Source organism: Myripristis murdjan, chromosome 1 (assembly GCF_902150065.1).
Source record: "Myripristis murdjan chromosome 1, fMyrMur1.1, whole genome shotgun sequence".
Taxonomy (NCBI): Eukaryota; Metazoa; Chordata; class Actinopteri; order Holocentriformes; family Holocentridae; genus Myripristis; species Myripristis murdjan.
In genome coordinates, this window is record NC_043980.1 from 21,266,183 (window position 1) to 21,291,103 (window position 24,921).

The 24,921-nt window shown below is 42.9% G+C and overlaps 1 protein-coding gene across 3 annotated transcripts in view; it reads right to left on the bottom strand.

Annotated features, from left to right (window-relative positions):
• Positions 1-24,921, bottom strand: part of apbb2b (amyloid beta (A4) precursor protein-binding, family B, member 2b) — a 57,773-nt gene that overhangs the window by 17,177 nt on the left and 15,675 nt on the right. For 2 of the 3 annotated variants that reach the window (XM_030063979.1, XM_030063971.1), the window contains exons 3-11: positions 23,559-23,636; positions 21,839-21,905; positions 19,706-20,770; positions 10,250-10,494; positions 9,216-9,347; positions 7,539-7,610; positions 6,101-6,151; positions 5,402-5,487; positions 4,900-4,960 (exon numbers count right to left, since the gene is read on the bottom strand). In XM_030063979.1, the coding sequence (XP_029919839.1) occupies positions 4,900-4,960; positions 5,402-5,487; positions 6,101-6,151; positions 7,539-7,610; positions 9,216-9,347; positions 10,250-10,494; positions 19,706-20,770; positions 21,839-21,857 (1,731 nt within the window). In that variant the 5' untranslated portion in view covers positions 21,858-21,905; positions 23,559-23,636. The remainder of the gene's footprint in view (positions 1-4,899; positions 4,961-5,401; positions 5,488-6,100; positions 6,152-7,538; positions 7,611-9,215; positions 9,348-10,249; positions 10,495-19,705; positions 20,771-21,838; positions 21,906-23,558; positions 23,637-24,921) is intronic. The other variant, XM_030063986.1, reaches the window with a different exon arrangement.

Sequence of the window (24,921 nt, forward strand, 5' to 3'; positions counted from 1 at the left end):
TTGTTTATGTAACTATCGTCTGAGTTTGTATTCTCACATTAGTTTTGCACATTCAGTTCGGCTCACTTATACACAAGAGCAGGCAAGAGCATTTGCCTAAGGGCTGTGACATGGGCTAGATAGTTGCCACTAACAATTGGGAGAAGCATGAAAAGAGAGTTTCAACCATCAAAATGTTTTGTTTTGAACCAACGGAGATGGCAGGGGCCTAGGCACCAATCATCAGCCAATGGCCAATCAGTTTGATGAAACGTTAAGTAAACCAGAGCTCAGTGGGAAGACCATGACACACTTTGGTGGTTTGGACACACATACATTTTGAAAAGTGTATGCAGTCAGGAGATGACAAAAATCAATACGTAGGCACCAAGTCAATACCAAAATGATGAAAGCAATACCAACACTGGTGTTTTTAGTGTTGGTAATAGTGACACAGCTTGATCCCTCACTCTGTAACTTAAGTGTTTTCATTCTAAATGAAGCTTCAGACTCTATGTTTAAATACCTGAAACACTTACAGTTGCAGTCATGCTTACAGGACTATAAATCACAATGAAAGCACATAATAATGACACTGAATTTATTGGTAAAGCAGGACATTACCTGTAGTTCCTCAAATTTAAAGTTAGTGTTTTGTTGGGCTTTTTCTGTTGTAGAATGGAGAATTTTCCTGGTGTTGCTATCAACTACCAAAATTCTAGTATTGAGAAATCTCTAGTATGCATTCATGAAACTGCACGGTGCTCCAGGTAAGAGCATCAAACAAAGAGCTTATCTTGGTGTTTTGCTATTTTGATAGAAACCTTTAAAAGCCATTCAAACTTGTCTTTCCTGAGGCTGCTGACCATGATGTCCCTTTTCGCTGTGATACCTAAACCATTTCACAGGCCACTGGGCTTCTGACTGGCATTTCTAAAAGAACAGCCAGACACTTTGAACTCCCTACAACCTCCATATGTGCTTTGAAAAAAAAAAAAAAAAAACAGACAGGTGAAGACAGAGAGACAATTTGGCAAATAGGACTAGACAGAGAGGAAACAACGTAACAGGTTGAGAGAGAAGACAGAATGAGGAAAATCCCATTTCCATCCATCTGTCCCTCATCAAGAATTCATTTGACTTCAGCAGTCCATTCAGAGAGCACTGTGCAGAGAGAGAGAGAGAGAGAGAGAGAGAGAGAGAGAGAGAGAGAAAGACAGAAATGAAAGGCAGGGAGTGGAAAGGAAACGAAGTGACTCATTACACTTTAACACTCAGCAACCAGTAGCATCCCCGATTGCTTTGGGCAACCTTGTTAGCTCATAGACTGAATGTCCATGTCACATAAATGAACATGAACAGAGACACACACACACACACACACACACACACACACACACACACACACACACACAAAAACGTGCAGTCCAATGAATACACAGACCGAATCAAACCAAATGGTATTCTGTAGTCAACTATACTTCTAATTACTTATTTCTTTTCTTTGGTCTTGTGTCTCTTTTAAGGATGTAAGAAGCTCCTCACTGCAGTGGACCGATCTCCACACTGAGACAGAGTGATTAATTATGAGGCGATGTTACATACAGGACTGCTGACTTGAAGCTGACTGGGGTTGATGAGGCACATTTTCTCTCTCGCTCTCTCTCTCTCCCTCTCTCTCTCTCCCTCCCTCCCTAACACACACACACACACACACTCGGTCAAACCCATGCAAGGAATATGTAGATGTGACAAATATGCCATGTGAATGAAAGTAATAGCTCACTGCTGATTACACGGTTTAAAAACACTGTCGGTGAATGTAAGAACTACTGGGGTTCTCCTGCTAAACATTACATAAATCCACAAACTAAATTTAGAGTATTTACAATATATTACACACATAAAACCAAAGCGTATGGTAGAATTAAACGATGGAGAGACAGTTACAATAACTATCCTGCAGAAAAAAATCCTCATTCATCCTCTTAGAAAATCCAAAGTTTGTTTATCCAATATAACTCCCTTTGTAAAAGAAGCCTACTGGTGTCCATTCATCTAGTGGTTTTAAAATGTTCAAAGCCTATACACTGTATATAAGGGAGACGACCATGCTCTATGTTCTGCATGGACTTTTCAACAAATGAAACCCTTGATCTCAAAAGCAGAACAGTGCACTGGGCACAGCGTGCACCCCAGTACTTGCCATCTGGTACATGGGAATGAATGGGAAAGAGTGTTTTGTTGTTGTTGTTGTTGTTGTTGTTGTTGTTTTCCAGAGACAAGCCTGACTGAAGAATAATCTAGTGAAAATTAGGGCAGCGTTTAATATATCACATGAGGAAAATTGTTAAATACCACAGTTTAGGCTCTGTACTTATCATGTATATCAGAGATTTGCAAATTCTATTCCTACAGGTGAATATGACAAAAATCACAATGGCTTGTTAACAGAAGCTGTATTACGTCATTTTAAAGAAGAATATCCAGTGTATTATTATGAAACCGGTCATGCACACACTCCAGCCAGTTATTTCGATAGCCCCTCTGTTTGATCAAGGCCTTTAGAGCATCTGCCTGCTTCTCAGCATCCTGCTGCTGACTGCAGATTCTACCAATCTGACTTAAACAAATGCTAGGGAGGTTTTTCCTTTGAGGAAGAGGATGAACACTATCCATTCAGAGAAGGTCTGTAGGCTCTCTAAGTCTGTTATGAAACCATTCCACTCTCTGAATGTCAAAAAAGACAAAAATGTTTGTTTTTTCATGATAATGGTTTGCCATGATGACTCAATGGTAATTTCAAATCCTCATCTCTTGTGCTCATGAAGTCAAAGACATGCAGCTCAGGTTCATTCCAGATGAAAAAATATAACCCACAGAGTAATGCCAAGGTTTTAAGTGATTAAAAAAAGGGGATTGTCCAGGTGTAATACCGCACTGTGTTCAAAAAGATGATGAATAAATTTGCATAAACAGTGCAAATACGCTGTCCATCACCATGTCCATTTGTAGTCAATGTACATGCTTTATCTGATGTTTAGTATAATGGAGAACACTAACATCCATCATCTACAGTATCTATCTATCTATCTATCTATCTATCTATCTATCTATCTATCTGTGGCACACATGCCTGCAAGCACAAACTCACACACACCCCTGTTTCACCAAGAGCCTGCACAAGTTGTTTGACTAATGCAGGCCAGCAGGTGGCAGCAGCTACTGACACACAAACTCCACTCTAGAAAGATGATCTTTTCTGCAAATTGTAAAAATAAAGTCTCCATCTGGGTGGAGCAAACTGGAACTCATGTTGATGATTTTTTCTGTATGTCACATCCCCTTTTCTATCTTTCTTGAAACCATGAGCTATATATTAACCAAAACAGAGAGGCAAAGCCCTACAAATAACCTTAAAGCATCTGCTTTTACAAGCTGCATCTGTAGGTTTAACATGAATAAATGTTTATTCAGTTATGTTTATTCAATTGAGTTCCTAATGCGTAGTGTGCACTGCAATTTTCTACTCAATTTTCCACTTTTCAGGACTGACATGGCTGTTAAATGGAGTCTTGTTTGTGCTGCTCCGAGCTGAAAGTAAACTCCCTTACTAGGAAGTCATTCCAGGCCTGATACCGCAATGGCTGTTTGTTGCCATAGATGTGTGCATCCGTGCCAGTGTGTGTCAGAGTGTGTTACTGGGCCAGATGCCCTGATGGCAGGTCTGTATTTGTGTCTGGTAACCGTCACAGTGTCACTGTTGCTAAGGATGGCTTATTCCTGCCAGGCAAACACACACAGAAACGGAGACAACACAGCTAAATTTCCACCGTGCCATCAAGCTGGTTATCGGCTTTCAGTTACCAAGAATGTTTTAATCTGTTCAGCTACACACAAGGCACACACCTTGAAATATATTAGCTTTGCTGCTGCCTGTTGCTGTTTTTCCACAGAGCAAAGTATCTGGTCATATAAATATTTCATTCCTTACTAAATGCAATTAGCTGGATTCCTGTATTGAATTTGAAGGCCTTGAGATGAAATTACCCAAACTGGTTTAACTGCCTTTAAGTCACTACATGATTGGGACGATACGCTGTAGCACACTTGTGTCCTGTCAAATTTCTCATTTGAATCTCAGGTTTTAAGAGGCCTTGGTGGACAGTAATGCACCAGTCACGTCATGGAACTGCAGTTCTCGTTTTCTCCACTCTGGGGCAGTGTTGCTCAGCCACTCCTCCTGCAGAACTCCCATCCCAGACCCGGGCACAGCCAGCCACCATGATCAACATAAACACCAGTGGTAAACAAACAGGGCATGACATAACCAGACAACGAGACAAAAACACATATATAGGCCATGTGTGCTGGGAACGGCGATTATATTTTACAATGTTTGACAACAGGCTGAGATAAGAGATAAACACAGTTCTGGGTAAGTAACTGAGACTCTGGCAGAGGTAGCACCTTGTAAAATGAAACATGGGCCCTCGTTTTCAGCGCCAGCCTCAGACTTTATTGGAGCGGCCTGAGTGAATGCAACGGATGGCCTCAACATGTTTTGCCTTTTCGTGGGGGGGATGCTGAATGAGGTGGTCAACGCTGCAATGCAATGAAACCACCACCACATGCCTTCACCTTGAGCACAGGTACTCTACCAGCCACACTGTAACATATTTATAGATTTCCTCAGCTTGCACAAAAGCAAGACAGGAGCCACAACTTGGGCGGCTGCATGTTTTTTTTTTGTTGTTGTGTTTAGCATACAGCTTCAGCACAAACCCTTTTGAACTAGGCCAGATACCAGATCCAAATACTTTCAACCCAACTATGATTATGGATAATGACTTTAACCGTGTCCCTCTCACAGGCATAGAGGCTCTGAACTGAATTCAAGTTGAGGAAAAGTCTTCTCACCTTGGCTTCTGGGTCGCTGTTGATACTGCTGGACTCCTCTTCTTCCACTTGTGGCGGGTTCCTGTGAAACAGGGAAGGTTAAAAAAAATGTAGGATGCAGAGTGTAGTTAGAAGATGAGTGGGGTGTAGTTAACCATAGCGACATTACCTGCCTCTGTTAACGAGCTTCCTTTCCTCAGCGTGAATTTACAGACTGCAGGGCCACAAGGCAGTCATTAGACTGAGAGCAAACATCGAGCCCTTTCCTGAGTATACGAGCTAACTTCCTGCTTTGTCTGACCTCATTTAAGTCTAACACTGATTCAGAGTCAGATTAGAGAAACTGGACATTGGAGAGAAAAAGAGATGCTTGGTTGGTTGAAAAAAAAAAAAAAACAAGGTGGTGCTAATGCTTTGCAGTTTTGGTGACTAGCAGAGGTACAGGGTTGTTTGTGCTGATATGTGTGTGTGTGTGTGTGTGTGTGTGTGTGTGTGTGTGTGTGTGTGTGTACAACTGTCTTACCGTAGCTTCAGTGATGCGTAGCGAAGCGTGGCTCCCTCAAACTCCTTCAGACTCGGGTCAGGGTTCACCGTGGCTGCCTGGAGGTCCTGGTGCACACAGGTGACGTTATCAGGGCGTGCAAACTGACACCGAAATAAACCCCACAGACCAAAACGGCTTTGGCAAAAGGACATCCAGCGAAAAAAAAAAAACACAAACCTGGCAGAAACCAAGCTTTACTTTATCCCCAAATGACAGCATGCACCAAAGTATAGACAAAGGTCCTTTCTGGGCAGAGAAATGATGCCGGTGTGTTATGTGTGATGGGGCATGCTGCTTCAAGGAAAGAATAATATTTAGATTTTTGGATGGCATACATACACGCATACATACACCTGTGAATGCGCACACATTCAGACCTGGAAACATCCGTGCCAGCAGTGAGGAAAAGATGGAATTGTTTCAGCCAGTAAACCAAATAACTCAAAAAAAAGAAACAACCTGTTGAATCAGCCAAATAACAGAGCTGTGTTGTCATATATCAGCCATGACCAAATGTTGTTGTTGCAGCGACACTTGCAATGTCAAAGCATCAGATGCACATGCTGTTTCGCCCAGGCAGTGAAGTTCTACCACAAACACATGAATGCGCACAGTAAACGAGTTGGGTAAAATGAGGCCATGAGCAAAAACTCTTGAGATTGGGTGCATTATACTTGCCTTCCAAACCTCACTATCAATCTTTCCGCCAAAATCACTCCACACCTGTTTCTACGCACACCGTTAAAACAGACACACCGACACACACAGTGGAGGGTCAGGATGGAAGTGGGAGGGGTGCGAGGGAAGAAAGACAGAACAAGGCTGTTAGCTCGCTAGCTCACTCCACACCGGTGCCTGTTGCAATACGGAGCGGCGCAGCAAAAACATTGCTCAAGGTCTGTATTTTCATCGCTTCACAATGTTTTCTTAAATGTTTATTGCTGCTATTGAACATTCAGTGAGCTACAGAGAAACTACAGAAATTGGTTTAGTAACATTGGGACAGCACAGTATAGACAGTGGTGGAAAAAAGTTTTCGGACACCCCATGCATTTGTGAAATATTGCATTAAGAATCACTCTTAGGTGATTCTTAATGCAAGACTGGACAATTTCTTTTAGTACAGTCACAGCCAACATACTAAACAAATCCTAAAAAAGCCATTAAAAACTTAAAATTGATTGGTTCCATAAAAATAAATAAGAAATTTTGAGTATTGGGTCATTTTGGTACCAGTGATGAAGGTCGTTCTTTATATTAAAAGACACAATTTTTGTTGCCGAGCTTCGTGTCTAAATAAAGCCAGCACATTTGAAAGTTCTTCAGACACAAAAATGGCTAAAACAAGGAACCTAACGCAGGAAACACGCCTGAAGATAAAGATTAAACTGTCAAGAATTTAGTTTTGTTAGTTTTTCTTGTAAACAATAAACAAAAAAAATATAATTTGTATTTGTTTGTATCTGTCTAATGCAGCCACACCTTTTGAAACACAAAAAAGATTTTTCCACAAATGTCATGATAATATTTGAGATTGTGAGATTGTGTAAAATTTTAAGGATGTCTGAAAACTTTTTTCCACCACTGTATACATTATGTGTGTGTGTGTGTGTGTGTGTTTGTGTGTATTATATATATATGAAGAGTTCATTTGCAAAAACAGATAAAAGCCATTCTTAAAATGAATACACCTTTTTCACTGATACTGCTTGGAGTACACACACACACACACACAGACAAAGCATGATTTAGGATAATAAACATTAAAAAGTTTAAAAAGCTTTAATAAATTCAAATGGAGATATCTGTTTTTTCAAATGAACTCATATATATATATATATATATATATACATACATATATAATACACACACACACACACACACACACACACACACACACACACACACACACACACACACATACACACACACACATACATGATAAATGCTCATACAAAAGTGCACACACATACATATGCTGCAGGAATCTATATTCTGTCATAGCCACACACACACACACACACACACACACACACACACACACACACACAGAGGAGAACTAGGACAGAGGTGGCTGAGGAGGGGACTGAATGTGCAAAGTTTTGAAGTATCCCACCTTGTCTTCATCTTCATGCTGCTGAGAGCCACAGTCCGAGTCAGGCATGCCCTGTAGAGAGGTGGATCGAGGCTAAAAGGAGAGAGTGAGGGAGTGTGGTGGGGATAAAACCATAAGGAAGGGGGAAAGGAGAAGGGTGAAGCATTATAGCTTAATCCCGTGAACTCTGATTTTCCCTTAAATTCCCCCTTAAGTAGCTTCAAAGCTAGAAAAAACATTATCTCGACATTGTCCAAGGGTGTCACACCCATATCTGTTGGCTGCAAAGCTTCAAAGCTACATCACACTTAGACTGAGTAAAATATTCAAAGCCAAGATGCCACCATTTGATGTAATGGTGCAGCTATTTCTCTATAATTGAATGGACCTCACTGTATCTGAGAAGGAGAATACATCTTTTAATTTTTATAGCTAAAGCCTTAATGTTCAAATTACCCCATTACATATGCAGCCTGTTATCCATCCGCCATCAAACATATAATGCACGTTCTTCAAATAAGCTTCTCCTTCAAACTCCTTCTCCACGGACAGAGTTGGGGAAATCTGCCTTGCATGCCTATGCACCACATGCATGGAATGACCTGCAAGGCCTTCTTAACTTAGATTCCCTACCTACAATTCATATTTTTAAAAGTCTGTTAAATACTGTCCTTACAGAACAATGTCATTGTCTGATATAGGCCACTTACAACATGCTGTTGATTTTTTTTTTTCCTCTCTGCTTAGTGCTGGTGATCCTAGCCCTGGATAAGCCTGTATTGTCTTGTCAGCCTTTGTCTTTGTGTAATGGTACCCCTCTGTGTCTATGTGTAATTGGTGTCCTTCTGTGTTTGAAACTTTTTTATGCTGCCATTTTGACCAAGACTCCCTGGAAGAAGAGACATTGTGTCTCAATGGGACCTTCCTGGTAAAATAAAGGATAAATAAAATAAATAAAATAATTCAGAAGGACATATTTGGTATCTTTGGAAACTTTGGGATCTCTACTAGAATTTAAAAAAAAAAAGTTCTGTGGGTCTGAACAAAGCTCGGCCTTCCAGCAATGACAAGACCACACGTAGGCAGGGCGGAGTTAAAGAGGTAAACTGGCAGAAAAAAAAATCTTGATTAAAAACTAACTGAGGAAAATGTTAATAACATGCTTTTTGAATTCATTATAAAGCCATTGTCGGTATTTGTCTTCCACCTTGTGTCTGCCATTTTGGCTCTGGCACTTCTGGCTAATATCAGAGGAGCTGGCAGGTCAATTACCCCTCTCATCCCGGCTCATCTATCTGTCAACATCAGTCCATTCTGTGTGGATCGATTTTTTATCTACACCAGCCTCCTCTCTATCAATCTCCTTGCCTCTCTCTGCTGCTCTCCGTCATTCTGCTTGATTGAGTGATTGATCGACTGAGTGTTTTCTTTTACTAGACAGGAGTATTGATAGTCCTATTCTCTCTCATACTCTCCAAGCCTCCATTTGTCCATACTTGTGCAAATCCTATAACAATGTCTCAGTCAGTCAGACAAAGACATACAGTCACATACATGCATTGAACTGTCTCAAAGAAAACCACAGGCAAGCTCCACTACTAAACTAACAATGAGATCATACAAAACCCATGCATTACTACTGACAGCATGGAAAAAGGAGATTCTTGAACAAAACCACAGGACTGGTCGGTCACTTACAAAGTAGCAGCTGTTGACAAATCCGCACGTAGGGAGGCTGGTCTCCTGCGTGGAGAGAGGCTCCACTGAGCTGTCGGAGGTTGTGCTGCCCGAGCGGGTTGATGCCCCGAAGAAGACCTCTGCCTGGCATGACTGCAAAGATGCACGTATACATGCAAACACAATTATTTTAACATGCAAACACAATTATAACAGGGTGCTGCCTTAATTATGTAGTAAAAAGGGATTTCATTTCCCTGAGTTCTTTCTTTAATAAAACAACCCTTCCTCCTCTCCCTGCCTCTTTGCTCTTTTATCCCCCCATTTCCCTTCTCTGGTGCTATCACTTATCATTGTCCAGCTCCAAAGTAACAGTAATTATATTTCACAGAGGTTAAAAAGGGGAGCTAATTAATCAGTGTAGATAAATAATAAGCCTCGCAAGCTTTTAACCAGCAAGATATCATCATCACTGATATGAGTTTACTCCAACACAGCACAAAATTAAGCTTTTACTGGGTTTATCAAACTTTTCTCTTCCTTGAGAAATACCTCAGTGGACTCCTTCTGAAAGATTAAGTGGGGAAATGTACTGCTTTATCTGTACTAGCCAAGGCTGAAATCATGTGCCAAAAGTGCTACAATGTTCCTCAGTTCATGAAGCGTCATCATTTAACCATAATTGCACACCATGAGATCAAATCATTGCATGTCCAAACGTGTATGTTATGCATATTGCACGGCTGTGTTTATTTCAGTCTGTATCTGCGTTGTTTTTCGCCAACACTTTTCCACTGTATCTCTTTGCAGTGTGACTGGACTGTGTTCAGACTGCAATTATAATCTAATCACAGTTGGACTGGACAGTGATTGGATACTCCAATCAATCCAAGCCTGACCACTGCCAGATTTGCTATCAGTCTGTCACCCAGCGCTTAATGCATCTCGGCATAGGAGAATGATAACTAATTAATTGAAATGACAACTGTAATCAAACGTAGCTGTCAGCTACAGTATAAAAGGCAAAGTGGTGTGAAACTCTTCTTATCTCTTACCTCATGGTCAGGTGTGGTTGAAGGAGTGAGGGACCCCAGGGAGTGTTTGCGCGGTGTGGAGGCTGTGTGGTCGCTCAGGGCCTGGGGCTCTGTGTGCCCGACAGGAGCCGGGCGCGTGGCAGGCCTCTCCCACTGGGTGGTGCCTGTAGGAATGTGCCAGTAGTAGATACCGGCCATGTCTGTGATCTTCTTCCATCCTGGAGGCAGGTCCGGGTCCGTCTGGAATGACTGTTCACTCCAGATATCTGGGGGGAGAACACACACACACACACATATTTAGAAAGTGAAAAATTAAGATTCATTAAATAAACAGACCTCATACATTCAAACACACATGCGGTATGAACATGCATTCACATGAAAACACAAACACACACAAAGCAAAGTTCCTTTCACCTCTAAATGTTCACATTGGCCAGAGGTAAATGGAAATTAACCCCCTCCTGGGCAAATATAGTGAGTTATGTCAACATCTGACCGGGATTACCAGCATCTGCTACAGCTGTCGTTTGACTGGTCATGTCTTTCCATAGAGCAACAGCTGAAGTATATCTGCCCTAACACACACACAAACACACACATATAGATACACACCCAGATACATGTGCACGCGGTCACAGGCATTTCTGTCAAATTCAGAGTGGTGCATGGAAGTCAGATGAGCTCCATGTGAAGTCACCAAAGGCAAGAATCACTGTAACAAACACTAAATATTTTCCACGGAGGATACAAAAGAGGAATTTATTCTCTGCCCTCGAATTGGCCCAGTTTCATTACCTCTCTCAACAGCACTAACCATGGGGCTGTGATCCTTTTTGGATCACCAAACAAGCCCATCATTGAAGAGGCAAGGTAAATACATGATCCAAAATTAGAGAAACAATCAGTGGAGCTACAAGCAGGACTATCCCACAGCCAGCCCCCTTCTACCATTTTGATTGAGCGAGAGGCATATTTCCTGATGAGTAATATCATCTCCTTGTAATGGCACTCGCATCACATTTCTGTAAATCATGCCGCCTCATTTACCGTTGATACTTGTCGCTGAGATGATACAAAGAGACCTGACAAGCTTATAGCAGCTGATGGTTAACCAAACTTTGAAAGCAGCTGAGTACCGCATGGTGACGCAAATAAATATATCAGGCTCATGACAAACCTCAACCATGCAAGCAGCTCCACTGTAGATGGAACTCTTTTACTTTGTGGAGTCAGTTTCTTAGCAGCAAATCATGAATAAATCAACGTAATAAATGTGTGATGTCATCTCAATAATACACTTAAGGCAATGCCAGCACTCGCATGTATTACTGCTTAATTCTTTCAACGTTACGGTGAGTTAGCTGTGGGGACACATGCTGAAGCGAGCACAAAATAATAACTCCTGCTCCTGCTACAAAAAAGCGGTGGCACTTTCTATGTCGAGTTCACGAGTTCAATTCTTCCAACTTTTCTTCCGACAAACTTTTCTGGTCAGCGAGTTAGAGCCACATCAAAAACAGCTGAGAGGGGGAAATGATTTCAGGCAGCAGCCGAGCAGCGGCGATAGAACAGAGCACAGATGGTTGTTATCATAATTTATTTGACAGTGATACGTTTAGAGGAAATTCTACCTTAAAGCACACGCACACACACACACACACACACACACACACACACACACACACACACACACACACACACACACACACAGACCTTGTATGTAGATGAAGTCAGAATACTTATAAGTCTTTCTTATATCAATTCTCCTCTAAATGGCATTTCATCTGAAGGCTACTTTTTCTTGGCACTAAGGCTACAACACGCACACACACACACACACACACACGCATGCACAAAGAACTACCACCAGCATATGTATGTGTGTGTGTGTGACGGTGATGTACTAGCAAGTAGTAAAGATGATATGACACTACATTAGGTGGTGTAGCAGCTCATAAAGGTGATATAAGCTCTGAGGGACTGGCTAGTTGGCAGTCTGTGTGTTTTGTGTGTGTGTGTGTGTGTTGGTGTGTGTGTGTGTGTGTGTGTGCGTGAGGAATTCTGGAACTGCTGACCAGGCTGATAAAACACGGCCCATGAGCCTTTTGCCACGACAGCAGGCCATATGTCATCATGACGACTGGGTCAGTCCAGATTGAGATTGAATTCACACACACACACGCACACACGCACACACACACACACACACACACACACACACACACACAGACACTTGCAATCAGAACTTGTTGTCAAAGCTTGGCACAAACAGCACATACATACACTCAGAAACTCACATCCCTTGGGGCTGGACAGTGTGCATTAGAGCACGGAGCTGTGAAGCAGTGCCTTCTGGGAGACGGAGTCTTTTACGGGCGAAACAGAAAATTAGGTCACAGTCAATGAAACTACAGCAGAGAAAACCTGAGTGTCTCCGTCTGCTTTGGGCAAGAGGGGAGACGGTGAGTCGGGGAACGGGGGGGGGGGCTGATGAACAGATGAATAGATTACTGCGAGTGAATTAAGTAGAACCTGAATATACGTGGACACAGCTCGAGGCGTGCAGCACACACACACACACACACACACACACACACACAGGGAGAGAGGGAGAGGGAGAGAGAGAGAGAGAGAGAGAGAGAGCTGGCTGATTTAGTGCCGTGCTGGCTTGGCTCTTGCTTCTACGCAGTATATCAGGGCTCGAAGTTAGCTGTGCTACTTTCTGTAAGCACGGAGCCTCTCTGGAGCCCCTGGTGACATCTGTGGCACGGAGATTAAAATAAATAAATAAATAAATAAAACAAAAACTCCCAGCATGCTAACACAGAGGCTAACAGCTGGGGTGCATGTACGCAGCTCAGGGCACAGTGCCACAGCTGAGCTACGTAGCAGTTAGCCTCGGTTAGCATGCAGCCCCATGCCAGAGCAGAGCTGGGCAGAGGGGGAAGGGAGAGCACGAAGCTTCAGGAGCAAAACACACACACACTCACACACACACACACACACACACACACACACATGCCCTCTGCTGCAAACGACACCACACATAAGACACATTTCACATCACTGTGGCCAGACTGGTGCATACATCCACTTGCAAACACACACACACACACACAAACAAACACACATGCTGCACCTATGACTGTACACACACATGCACGCGCACATACACACACACACACACACACACACACACAAGTGAGCAAATGCTGCCATTACAGACACAAACTTCATCCCTCTGTCGGAAAAGACGTGCACACACACCCACGCACACACACACCCACCCACCCACACACACACCCACACACACACACACACACACACTCACAGAGCGTTCTAACTCTAGCCCTGCACTGTTGTCTCCCACGACTCCAGCAGATGCACCTACCCTCGTAATTGACAATCACAATCGCCAGCATGTAGTCTTTCCCCAGCATCATACTGTAGTTAGCTAGCTGCCTCTCACACAGCAAAGCCCGGTGCGGTACACAGGAGAGAACCCCAGACAGACACACGGAGAGAGAGAGAGAGAAAGAGAGAGAGAGAGGGAGAGAGAGAGAGAGAGAGAGAGAGCGGGGGGGGAAGGAGAAAAAGAAAGAGGAGAGAGGGACATGTAAATGAGGCTGAGAAGAGGGCGAGAAAGTGAGAGGCAAGGAAAAAGAGAGAGAAGAGAAAGACTGAAAGAGGAGAGTGACTAGGATGGGGTGGAGGGGTGGAGGGGGGGTGCAGGCGAGGAGGAGGGAGGGAGACAGGGAGGCAGGAGGACGAAAAAGAGAAGGAGAGAGAGAGAGAGAGAGAGAGGTTGTGTATTCCCTGCAGCTGAGCTATGTTTGCTGTTGTTGTCTCACCCTTCTCTATCTGGAACATCAACAACATCAACAGCTCAGATCAGCCTGCCCTCCCTTTTCCTGTCCCAAAACACACACACACACACACACACAGGGAGAAAAGAAATGGGCAATTTGGCACACTCATCTTCACCGCACAAACATCTATGTTTATCCCTCTGTCTCTCTCTCTTTCTCTGTCTCTTCCTCTCTCTCTCTCTCTCTCTCTCTCTCTCCCTGCTTCCCATCTTCCCCTAAGCCTCTCTCGGTTGTCCTGGCAACCCCCAGATCATCTTTCTTTCAGTATCATATCCAGCGGAGGCATAAGGAGGAGGAGAAGCAGGAGGAGGAGGCGAGAGAGAGAGAGGGAGGAGAGAAGGGTGACACAGAGAGAGAGAGAGAGAGAGAGAGAGAGAGAGAGAGAGAGAGAGAGAGAGAGAGAGAGAGAGAGAGAGAGAGAGAGAGAGAGAGAGCAAGACTGGACCCTTCACGCTGCCACACTGTGTGTCTCCCCATCCAACTCTTGTTCATTTGCAAGTTTTTCAACAGAACGTTAATAATGCATACGGCTTGTGTGAGAATGTGAGGGCACTGTGCAAACGACCTGCATTTCCGTGTGTGTGTGTGTGTGTGTGTGTGTGTGTGTGTGTGTGTGTGTGTGTTTTGGCTCCCTGGTGTGAAATCAGCGTCGTATTGGCCCTCTAACCCGCAACATCCGCAGAGGAATGTGACGTACATCTGGGAAAACAACACGGCTTTGTCAGCGTGAGAGAGACAGACAGACAGCAGACAGACAGGCAGAGCAGTTGTAGTCAAGACGACTGGTAGATATGACACGACTGAATCTGTCAGATCTCCGTAAATTCATCATGAACACCGTCAAGACCGTGACTACTGACTCTGCAGCAAACTAATCAGAGGACAATCAGTCTTAACTCCAGATTACAGTGCCCATGTGGGAAGCAAAGTTTAATATCACGATATCTTTGACCAAATACCTCTAGATTGATATTTACACACAAGAGATATAGATAGATAGATAGATACTTCATTCATCCCGAAGAAAATTCACAGTTTTCAACAGTATCCACAGATTACAAGATTAAATAAATAAAAAATAAAGAATAAAAGATGACACCAGAGATCTAAGTACCCAATGTGCAAAAAACCGTGTGCATATGATGACCAAGAAGGTTTATTATCCTGACCAAGAAGGTACAGGATAATAAAACAGCAAGGACAATCTACTAAGTTTAGGGAATTGCATTTGTTTATGGTCATGTTGCCTTTAAAACCAGGAAAAGACAATACTTGAAATCCCAGATGATATCTAATTTCATATCACAATATCGATAAGACAGATGTATCACCCGGCCCAAAAACAAGCCAGAGAGTTTCACACAGGAAGTGAAACTCTCGCGTAATGAAAGCGCTCAGTTCATGAGGGAGAAAGGCACAAAACTGGAGCACGTCGGCATTGAGGAGGACAAGCTGCGAGTGATCGTACTTGAAGAGAGATGAAATGCGACGATGCTCGGAGACTTCAACCCACAAGGGGAAGAGAGTCTTCAGAGAGCTGGAACAGATGCATTCTGGGGTACAAAGCGGCGAGGGGGGCTCGACAGCTCCGAGCAGAGCAGCTCGTACAGATTTAAGCCCGATCCACGTCGTAGTTGTCTACAGCAGCGAAAAGTGTTTGTGGGTCTGCACGTACAGCACGGAAACGTCAGATCACAGCGAGGAGTAGGGCTTCAAAATTCAGACAAAACCAAGCATCACGATACCTTTAAGCGAATGCCTTGATATAAATACTGTGTGACAATATTGTAGGGATAACAGTAAGTGCTTTCATGAAATATTCATGCATGAGAGATTTCTGATTGAAAAACCAAAAAATTATTAGTAATTTGGACATGATGACCAAACAGTTCAAGTTCAGAAAATTGCATCCCTTTACTGGAATGCAGCCTTTAAAATATGGAAAAGACGACACAATATTACAGTGTTTCTACAATGTTTCTGTTTCAAAAATCCATATTTTTGCAGACATAGATTTCTAGACTTCATGGTAGATTTTTGAGAGTGCCGATAATGCGTTTTTTTAATCAGGCTTATAAACTGTTTAAGCCTTAAGACAAAAGGATGATATAGCACAGAAGCCCAAAACAGTTAAAAGGAGGCATTTAAATTGTTCTCTCCCACACTCTCTCAATGTAAAACATGGCCTCTTCAAAACTAAAAACGCATTATGATTTGCAATTGGACATGGAAACAAGAGTTTGGACACAAAAATGTTTTCCCAGACTTTTTCCTTGTTTTCCAGGCCTTTCCAGAAGATATCTAGTGTCATACCATGATAGATATAATACTAATATATTGCCCAAACCCTTATGTCAATTTTTCTTTACTAATTCAATATTTAAAAAGCACAGATATGAGCAAAAGTAGTTGTGTTTAAATTCTCTGTAACAGGAGGTAGCTCCTGTCGGAAACATTCATCATGTCCAAACGCCACCACCATGAAACCAGTGGCATCTGGCAGTCTGTATGAGTTGAGGATGAGGTGTCGTACAAACAGGACATATTTGCAAACCTCGGCCGCCTGTCTCTGTTGACAGGCGGCCGAGGAGTCTTGTGTTTTTGGAGAATTGCACACAAAGTTACAGAGGAAGCCTCTACAGGTTACGCAGGAACCACAGACACCAAGGGCTTAGTTACAGTGGCACTGTGGCGCAGAACCATAAACCAACCACAAACTGGCCTTGAGGAGAGGCCGAGTGCCTGTCACTGATGAGAGCTGTCAGTCCAGTGGAGACGGCGGTGTGTTTCAGGCTCTGTCTTACAACAAAGGACCCGGCAGACAGTTTAAAGGGTCCAATTAAATTACAACACCCAGCTTTTTACATAATGCTGACAAAGAGGTTCAACTCCTTGACTAGAGTTTCTGCAGAGGTAGGCAACAAGCAGCGAGTACAGGCATGTAAAGCCCACGACAAAGCTGATGACTAATCCAAACTCCTGAACTCTAGTTGAAATTTAGCCCTAAGTTTTAACTTACGGGGGAAAAAATGTTAAAGCAGCTTAAAAGGCAAGGAAACACAAGAAAAAAATAGCTGCATCGTCATTCTTATTCAAAGCCACGCACATCTGATATCTAGTTAGAGCAGCGGTGTCAAAATCAATCGCTAAATGGGCCATATTAAAAAACCACAACCAATTTGAGGGCCAAACAGGGCCTATATTTACTGAACACCACTGACCTAAAATCGTCATTCTTTTGATCAAAATATGTGCAAAAGTATGGCCTTCACATAAAACATTCCTCACCAAAAACGTCTTTCTATAAAACAAGGGTATCTCAAACCACAGTGATTTCAATGGGGAATGAATACACTACATTATTCCTTTTTTCTGGCATATTGTATCCGCACACCGGCCCTGAACGCTTTCAAATGACTAAGTTTCATCACACAGAACCAAACATAACCAGATAACTGATATTTTGGTGAAGAGAAATCCACAGTCATAAATGTCTTTACTCATACATGGACATCAGTGGCACACAAATCCAACTAGAAATAAAACTATAGTTTTCGTGTTAAACTACATGAAACATGTGGTCAAAATATGCAAAAATACACTCCTGATCAAAATCTTAAGACCAGTTGAGAAATTGCAAGAATTTACATGCCTCCTGGAAACACTAGCATCAAGCATGCCAAAACAAATTTTTGAGGTGATTACCAAGAAAGCTTTTTTGCCTTTGCCATCAGGAGGTCATGACAGTGTGGATACCTGACAGAAAATGACACTGAATCCACATTTTTGCCAAGATTTGGGCTTTTAAAGGCTGTGGTCTTAAACTTTTGATCAGCTGATGAACAGCCTATTTCAGTTTAATGGTCGTTTGCAATAAACTGCTCACTCCCATTTCTTCTTTTTGCATTTTGAAGCTCTACTTAGAACCTTCTTAAGATCCAACAGTGCAAAATGTAAATTCTTGCAATTTCTCAACTGGTCTTAAGATTTTGATCAGGAGTGTAGGTCTTCAGTCAAATATCAGAATATAGGATGCTGACCTGATATTATAAAAAAAACAAATGCAAAAGCAAAAACACATTACAATAACTGTCTCATAATGACTCAAACGGTTATATTCTTTCATTATGTCCGGATCAGCTTATGAGACAGACAGGTTTATCCTTATTGCAAGTGAACAGGCTTTTGTTTTGATGTTGCTTTTGGCTGGCTTGCCCCGCTGAGCTGCTGATGAGCTCGTCAGGAGGAGGAAATGGGGGCACGCAGGTGGGGCTGTTAACCGCGCTGGACGCTGCAGTGCATCTTGGGGTTTGTAGTATCTGTGTTGTGGGCAATACGGAACTGGGATGGTACTGATAGAAAAACAAACGTCACGGCGCAGGCTGGATCTAATTGTGCCACGATAAGTCAGTAAGTTACGGTCAAACCTATAATACCCTATGATTTTGTCATCTTAATAATATATTATGAGAAATAACTGAAGAGAGATTGAACACTTGTGCATATGCAGGTACAGGCAGAATCACTGAGCTCACACTGCAACACACAGCATACTGATTCACCAAAAATGGCCGGGAAAAAACAGAAGGATGTGAGCGAGTGAACTAATTTTTAACCTGGACCCTGAACCAAGGATTAACATTTCCCGACTCTCACTCTGCAGGTTAGACCAACAGAGGTGAGGATCAGAGAAGGATAAAAACTAAACCGTTTCTCATAACACACACACACACACACACACACACACACACACACACAGGCCACGGGTACATATGGAAGAGCTTAACTATAAAACGGCAGGTCCACCTTCCTCTGTGTGTGTGTCCAGACTGCTTCCTATGGTGAATATTTACAGCCTGTTTACAACCCCCCATGTTCTTGGGGCACTGCAGAGGAAAGATAGAGGAGGAGGAAGAAGATACTGAATCAAAAAAAGGACGGGGCTGAAAACTAAGAGACTGCAGAGAAGGCTACAGAAGGACAAAAGGGCAAGATCTTGGAGGAGAGAATAAAATAACAAGGAGGTGGCACTGGAGGAATCAAATAAAAATAAAGAAGAAAAAAGAGAGCTATAGATTTCAAATTTACTCATAGCTAGCCCACAAGTCACTGACCACGCACAAACACACACACACACACACACACACACACACACACACACACACACACACACACACACACACACACACACACACAGAGAGGCAGGGCACAGCTTGAAACAGGAAGCAGCTGATATAGCTTCCCATCCACCTCTGGGGTCACAAGGGCACTTCCTGTCTCAGAGATTCTGGGAGATTTACTAGAGGCTTTACTGCTTGTTATTCTGTTCCAGCCATGACTGAGTTCAGGACATGCACGTGCACAAAGACACACACATACATATATACACTCTTTCTCACACGCACACACACACAAACACTTGGTCAGCCCAAGGGAGAACATGTCATCAACAGAGAGGACAGGGAAACCACTAAATAGCAGAGAGGAAAGGAAAACACACCAGAGCGAAGCAGCTGACACAGACTCACATGAACACACAAAGATAAACGTCCGTAAATGCAAACAGACCTCTCAGCTCCCTCGGTGTGTGCACGTGTGTACGTACCTGTCTCCTCCGGGGAGTTGCTCTCCTGGGACAGGGTGGTCCAGCTAGACTCTTCGTCACTCGGGTTCAGATTCTGGATTCGGTTCAGTGCACAGTCCGTCTTTGCGCCTGTCCTCCTGTCCTTCTTGGTCTCCGGAGAGGAGGAGGAAGAGGAGGAGCAGGAGGCCACAGAGAGCAGTGGAGTGTCCTCCGGGCTGGCCTGCCTGGGAGGGGAGGGGGGAGGAGGCACTGGAGAGTCTTTGCCCGATTTGAGGAGCTTTAGGCTCGGGTGGAGGTCCGAGATGAGTTCCGGGCCTGGGGGAACTTTGCGGTTCTCCACAGGACTCTCGCTTTTTATCATCAGCAAAGGCCTCTTCTCCTCCTCTTCCTCCTCCTCGGCCACCTCCTCTCCATCTTCCTCGATCTTCATCTTCGACATCATTTCCTTCTCGGACAGGATGCTGATGTCGTCGCTCTCCTCGGTCTCGATGTTCACGTCAAACCCTGACCCTGTCGTGTTGCCGTTCAGTTTGAGCTCCAGAGCGGAGTTGATGTTACAGTCCACGCCCGACTCTGTTTTCTGCTCGACGCCCGCGTTGGTGTTCGGGTCGGGCTGCGGATCATCGTCCAGCTCGAACACATCGTTGTCCCGGTCATTATTGGTGAGAGTGTGCGAATCGTGCTCACCGGTTGTGTTGACATTAAGGTCATCGGCTATGGCCGCTGAGTTGGGCTCTGGGTCGGTCAGGTCACCAGTTGTGTTTTTGTTGTGATCCTTACCAGCCTTACGAAGCTGGTTGACCCCGTTTTTGGCTACTTTGGGGTTACTGGGGTTTGATGACTGTGGCGATGATGATGGTGATGATGAAGATGGCACTCCCTCTCCAAGGCCCATGGCAGACTGGATACTGGTGAGCGCGTACTTCTTACGGCACTTGGGAGGCGTGCCGGCGCCCTGTTTGATGACATCACCGCTGAGTAGCTGATTGTGGGAGGAGCGAAGGCTGAGAGAGGTGGGTGGCGTGGCAGCAGGGCCGTTACGATTGGTCACATCTACTGACATCATCATGGCACAAGATGGATCAGCTGCAAATAAGGAAGAAAGGCGGGAACACAAAGTGAGTGTATGAAAATCCTCTTTGTTAAAACACACACACACACACAAACACACATAGAGGCATATATATATTTTTTTTTATTTTCCACAGGAGACTCAACTAACAGTAAATCCTTGTTTTCCATATGGATGAGCTCTGTATGCATCAGGTGTTAAGGAAGGGTTTTCCCTTGTTACCAACTCTATTGCTGGCATTATGCCAACAAGCTCTGAAATATAAGGAACAGGTGCAGATAAAACTTTAATGATTCCCATGAGGAAATAGCCTTACTGCAGCAATACAAAATAGAATAGGAATGAGAACAGAACATATTGAAGAAAACGCAACTTGTAATTTTGTAATTTTGTCATGCTTAAAAAACAACTTGACAGATTTCTGGGTTAACACGTGTGCAGTTTATTTACAAATTCACAGTATATATGCAGGCTATACAGGAGTGCCAATGCTCTCAATATTACACAAAATTACACAGCAGATATGTAAATGTATACTATTAGCTGTTTGCATTATCTAAAATAATACATAGAGAGAGAGGTTAAAGGACACGTAAGATATTTTTCAATCTGGGCCCAATTTTTCTACCTTTTTAGACCATTAGGGTCCAAATGACTGATAGGGACAACAAATTTTGAAGATGGTCCAATATTAAGCAAGACTGCTTCAGCTGGCAACTGTGTTTTTTCTGACAGGTTCAGACTGTTGTTATTGTCTGACAACATTATGTAAAGAATCCCTTCCCTATCTCGTATGGTCATAGATATGCAAATTAAACATCCAATGCATTTGGAAACAACTCTGCGCTGTCTTTATTCAGACCTTAAGGGACAGCTTTCACACTTAAAAAAGTGAAGACTACACAAGTGAACAATAGTGTGAGGGATCGGCAAGGATGCAGGTTTTCACTCCAACCGAACACTGACCACAAACACAACCTTCGACCAGAGAAGAGGAACTAATCGGTGAAGCCACCTGGTGTGGCATTTGGTTGGAATGACAGCGTGTGTGTGTGTGTGTGTGTGTGTGTGTGTGTGTGTACCTGACAGGAGGTCAGTCATGGACTGGTGCTGGTCACGGTTCAGGGTTCAGTGGACTCAGCTGCAGATCTGAACACCGCAGAGGAAAAAAAAAAAAGGGAGAGGGAGTGATCAGAGGAAGAATGTGGAGAATTCTAAAAACTTCAAGGGTTGCCCCCGGAGACCACAGCCATCCATGTGGAACCAAACTACAGCTGGTTGCCATGGAGACATCGCAACGCTGTGAAGCAATGAGGAGACTCCAAACACGCTGTGAGTCAGAGCACGCTGTCAGTGTGTGCAGGAGACGTTGCAGGGGACGCTACAACACTTTGTGCTGTCCAGTGGTGACACAAACAGGAATATGGACGTTTGTTAAAACACGTAAACGGCTGTAAATGTTACTTTTCACGTTAAAAAGCCATAAAATGTCACTCAACCCCTTCAGTCACCTCTGCGGTTTCACTCATCCCCTCATTTACTCGAACGTGTTTCACAAACCAAGGCTACAAAATACAAAAACAATCTCAAAGTAAAACGCTAAGAAGGGTGAAACATACTTTAATTTAACCATTAAAAACAAAAAAAGAAGTGGCAGGTTTAAGTTTGTTTCCCAAATTTACATCATTATTATGTTTTCCTTTACTTCCTGTCATCGGGTCTATTTTCTCAGCGTGCTCCAGTTCAAAAAGATGCCCCACAATATCAGAGAACACAACATGCTCTTCATCTAAAACGCTTGCTGCACAGTTATACCATAATGTATGCGGTGCAAATAGATGGCTGCTAGCTATCCTGCTTGCTTTGTTCATATTCTCAGTAAAGTGTGATTTGGACCAAGAGGACTGTGTCTTGCTAGTACATGATGCCTGTAAGGAATTCGCATATAGTCTTTTATATTCAAATTAGGGCTAAAGTTCAGTAAATGTTCAAACAAAAACAAACCCGCAATTTCTTTTTTGATAACCCTTTAAAGTGTGCTACAACCTTGAGTCTCGGTTTGCAAATAAAATCCATTTCAGGGAATGGGGAGGTGCGACCATAGAAGCGACTGATGTGGGTGAGTGTCGTTCTGTGGCTTTGCATCAGGAAAATATTCTAACAAACTTCAAATTTCAAACTTTTAATCTATGCATGCTTGTGCTGTGGCTGCCACAAAGAGGCAGCTGCAGCACCAGCTGAAGTCATAATGAAACAAACAGCGACTTCTTCAGCTTGTTAACTGATTCACATATCATAACATATACCGACTGAAAAATAAATGCCAAAAATTCCCATTACCTTTCCTTCCTCAAAATGAGTGTAATGTTACTGGTAACTTCATAATGCATCAGTAAGCAAACATAAAACATTTCTGAACAACCGCTATCTATTGTGAAGTGGTGCATTTTTGGGCATCTTTTCACAAAGTATTTCTAAACTTTTAAACAGGCCTTCCAAATATTTCACCCCAAGCAAACATGCTGTTTCAACCAGAAATTAAAGAGACAAGACACAATCAACATACCATTTCACTGTGACTTTAAACACAGTAGGAGAAAGGTTCTTTCTCTTTCAAAGCAACTGACACTGTTTCAGTACAACAGTTTGTAATGTGTGTTATGAGTCTGTGGCTTATTGCTAAAAAAAAAAAAAAAAAAAAAATGAGCAGACCTTGGTCTATACTTTCAGTTATGACAGAATAAAAATCTGGATGGGTCATATAGACCTAATGAAATACTTTTAAGGCAGCTAGCGACCCACCTCGAGACGGAGAGTGTCCATATTGATAGTCTGGGCCTTCTCCATCCAATCAGAAGGGTTTACCAGGGCACCAGCTTCCTGGGAGAGACACAAAGAAAAAGCAGGATTAATGATATATCAGAGAGAGAGAGAGGGAGAGAGAGGGAGGGAGAGAGAGAGAGAGAGAGAGAGAGAGAGAGAGAGAGAGAGAGAGAGAGAGAGTTCTGCAGGACACCAGAGGGACAAATAAAGACACATCAATTATTCACAACCTCTGATCAAAGATTAATACACAAGGTGTGTGTGTGTGTGTGTGTGTGTGTGTGGGTGCGCGTGGGTGTGCATGTGTGTGTGTGCATAAAGAATATAAGGCTCATTCTGTATAAAGCTCATATTTCTTTCTTTGGTGCAGTATTGCCCACCCTTCACTAACTGGAACCATCATAAACTTAATGCCATTTGAGACTTGTAAAACTCACCCTACTCCACCCACTGCAATCTAACACACACACACACACACACACACACACACACACACACTGCAGGGATGTATACACAATCTGTAAGTGTACAAAAATGATCAGCATCGTTAGAACCCACCATAAAATCCCACTAAACACGCTGTATACATTAGGCTTTATAGTTTTATTTTGGGAAATAAAACTGGAAGAATTGCAGGAAATGTATTCAATCAATCAATCACACAAATCTTTGTATAATTACAAGCTCGACTGACAGCAGCAGGGTGGCATGCCGAACAGCCAGTCTACCCTTCAATCTGAGGAGCTGGCATCCGCCCTGCTGCAGTGTCAACGAGCAAGACGCTGAACCCTCAAACACGCCGTGGCTGCTCGGCAGCTGACTCTGACGCCTCTGGGGGGGGAGCCCGATAAAAAGAGAATTTCACAACAGGGATGAATAAAGAATCATATTTTATCATATTTCACTGTGATTTTTTATTTATTTTTTTTTAAATCAGACATTCCCTTGCACAGCACTGATGACCTCGCCTTCCTCTCCCAGGTGGGTGTTTCTGACGCAGCATCAAATGAGTCACAGGGAAGGAGGCAAAATTATGCTGAAGGTTGCAAAAAAATTAACATTTTTTTTTTTATTATTTAAGTGAATAATGATCAGTAGCTTCCAGTACTGATTTTAGGATTGAATAGCCAATATTTAATTAAACATTGAGAGATGAAGATGAATTTGCATGTTGTTCTACCCAGCTTGCCGTAATCTACACTTTATTTCAAATATAAATTTATTAAAAAAACATGAAATGATTGACGTATTCCATTCCCCTCTGCTTACATAAATTTCACATTTTTGCATTAGTTTATGTAACTCTTGGGATATGAGTATGAGTAGTGCACATTTCTGAAAG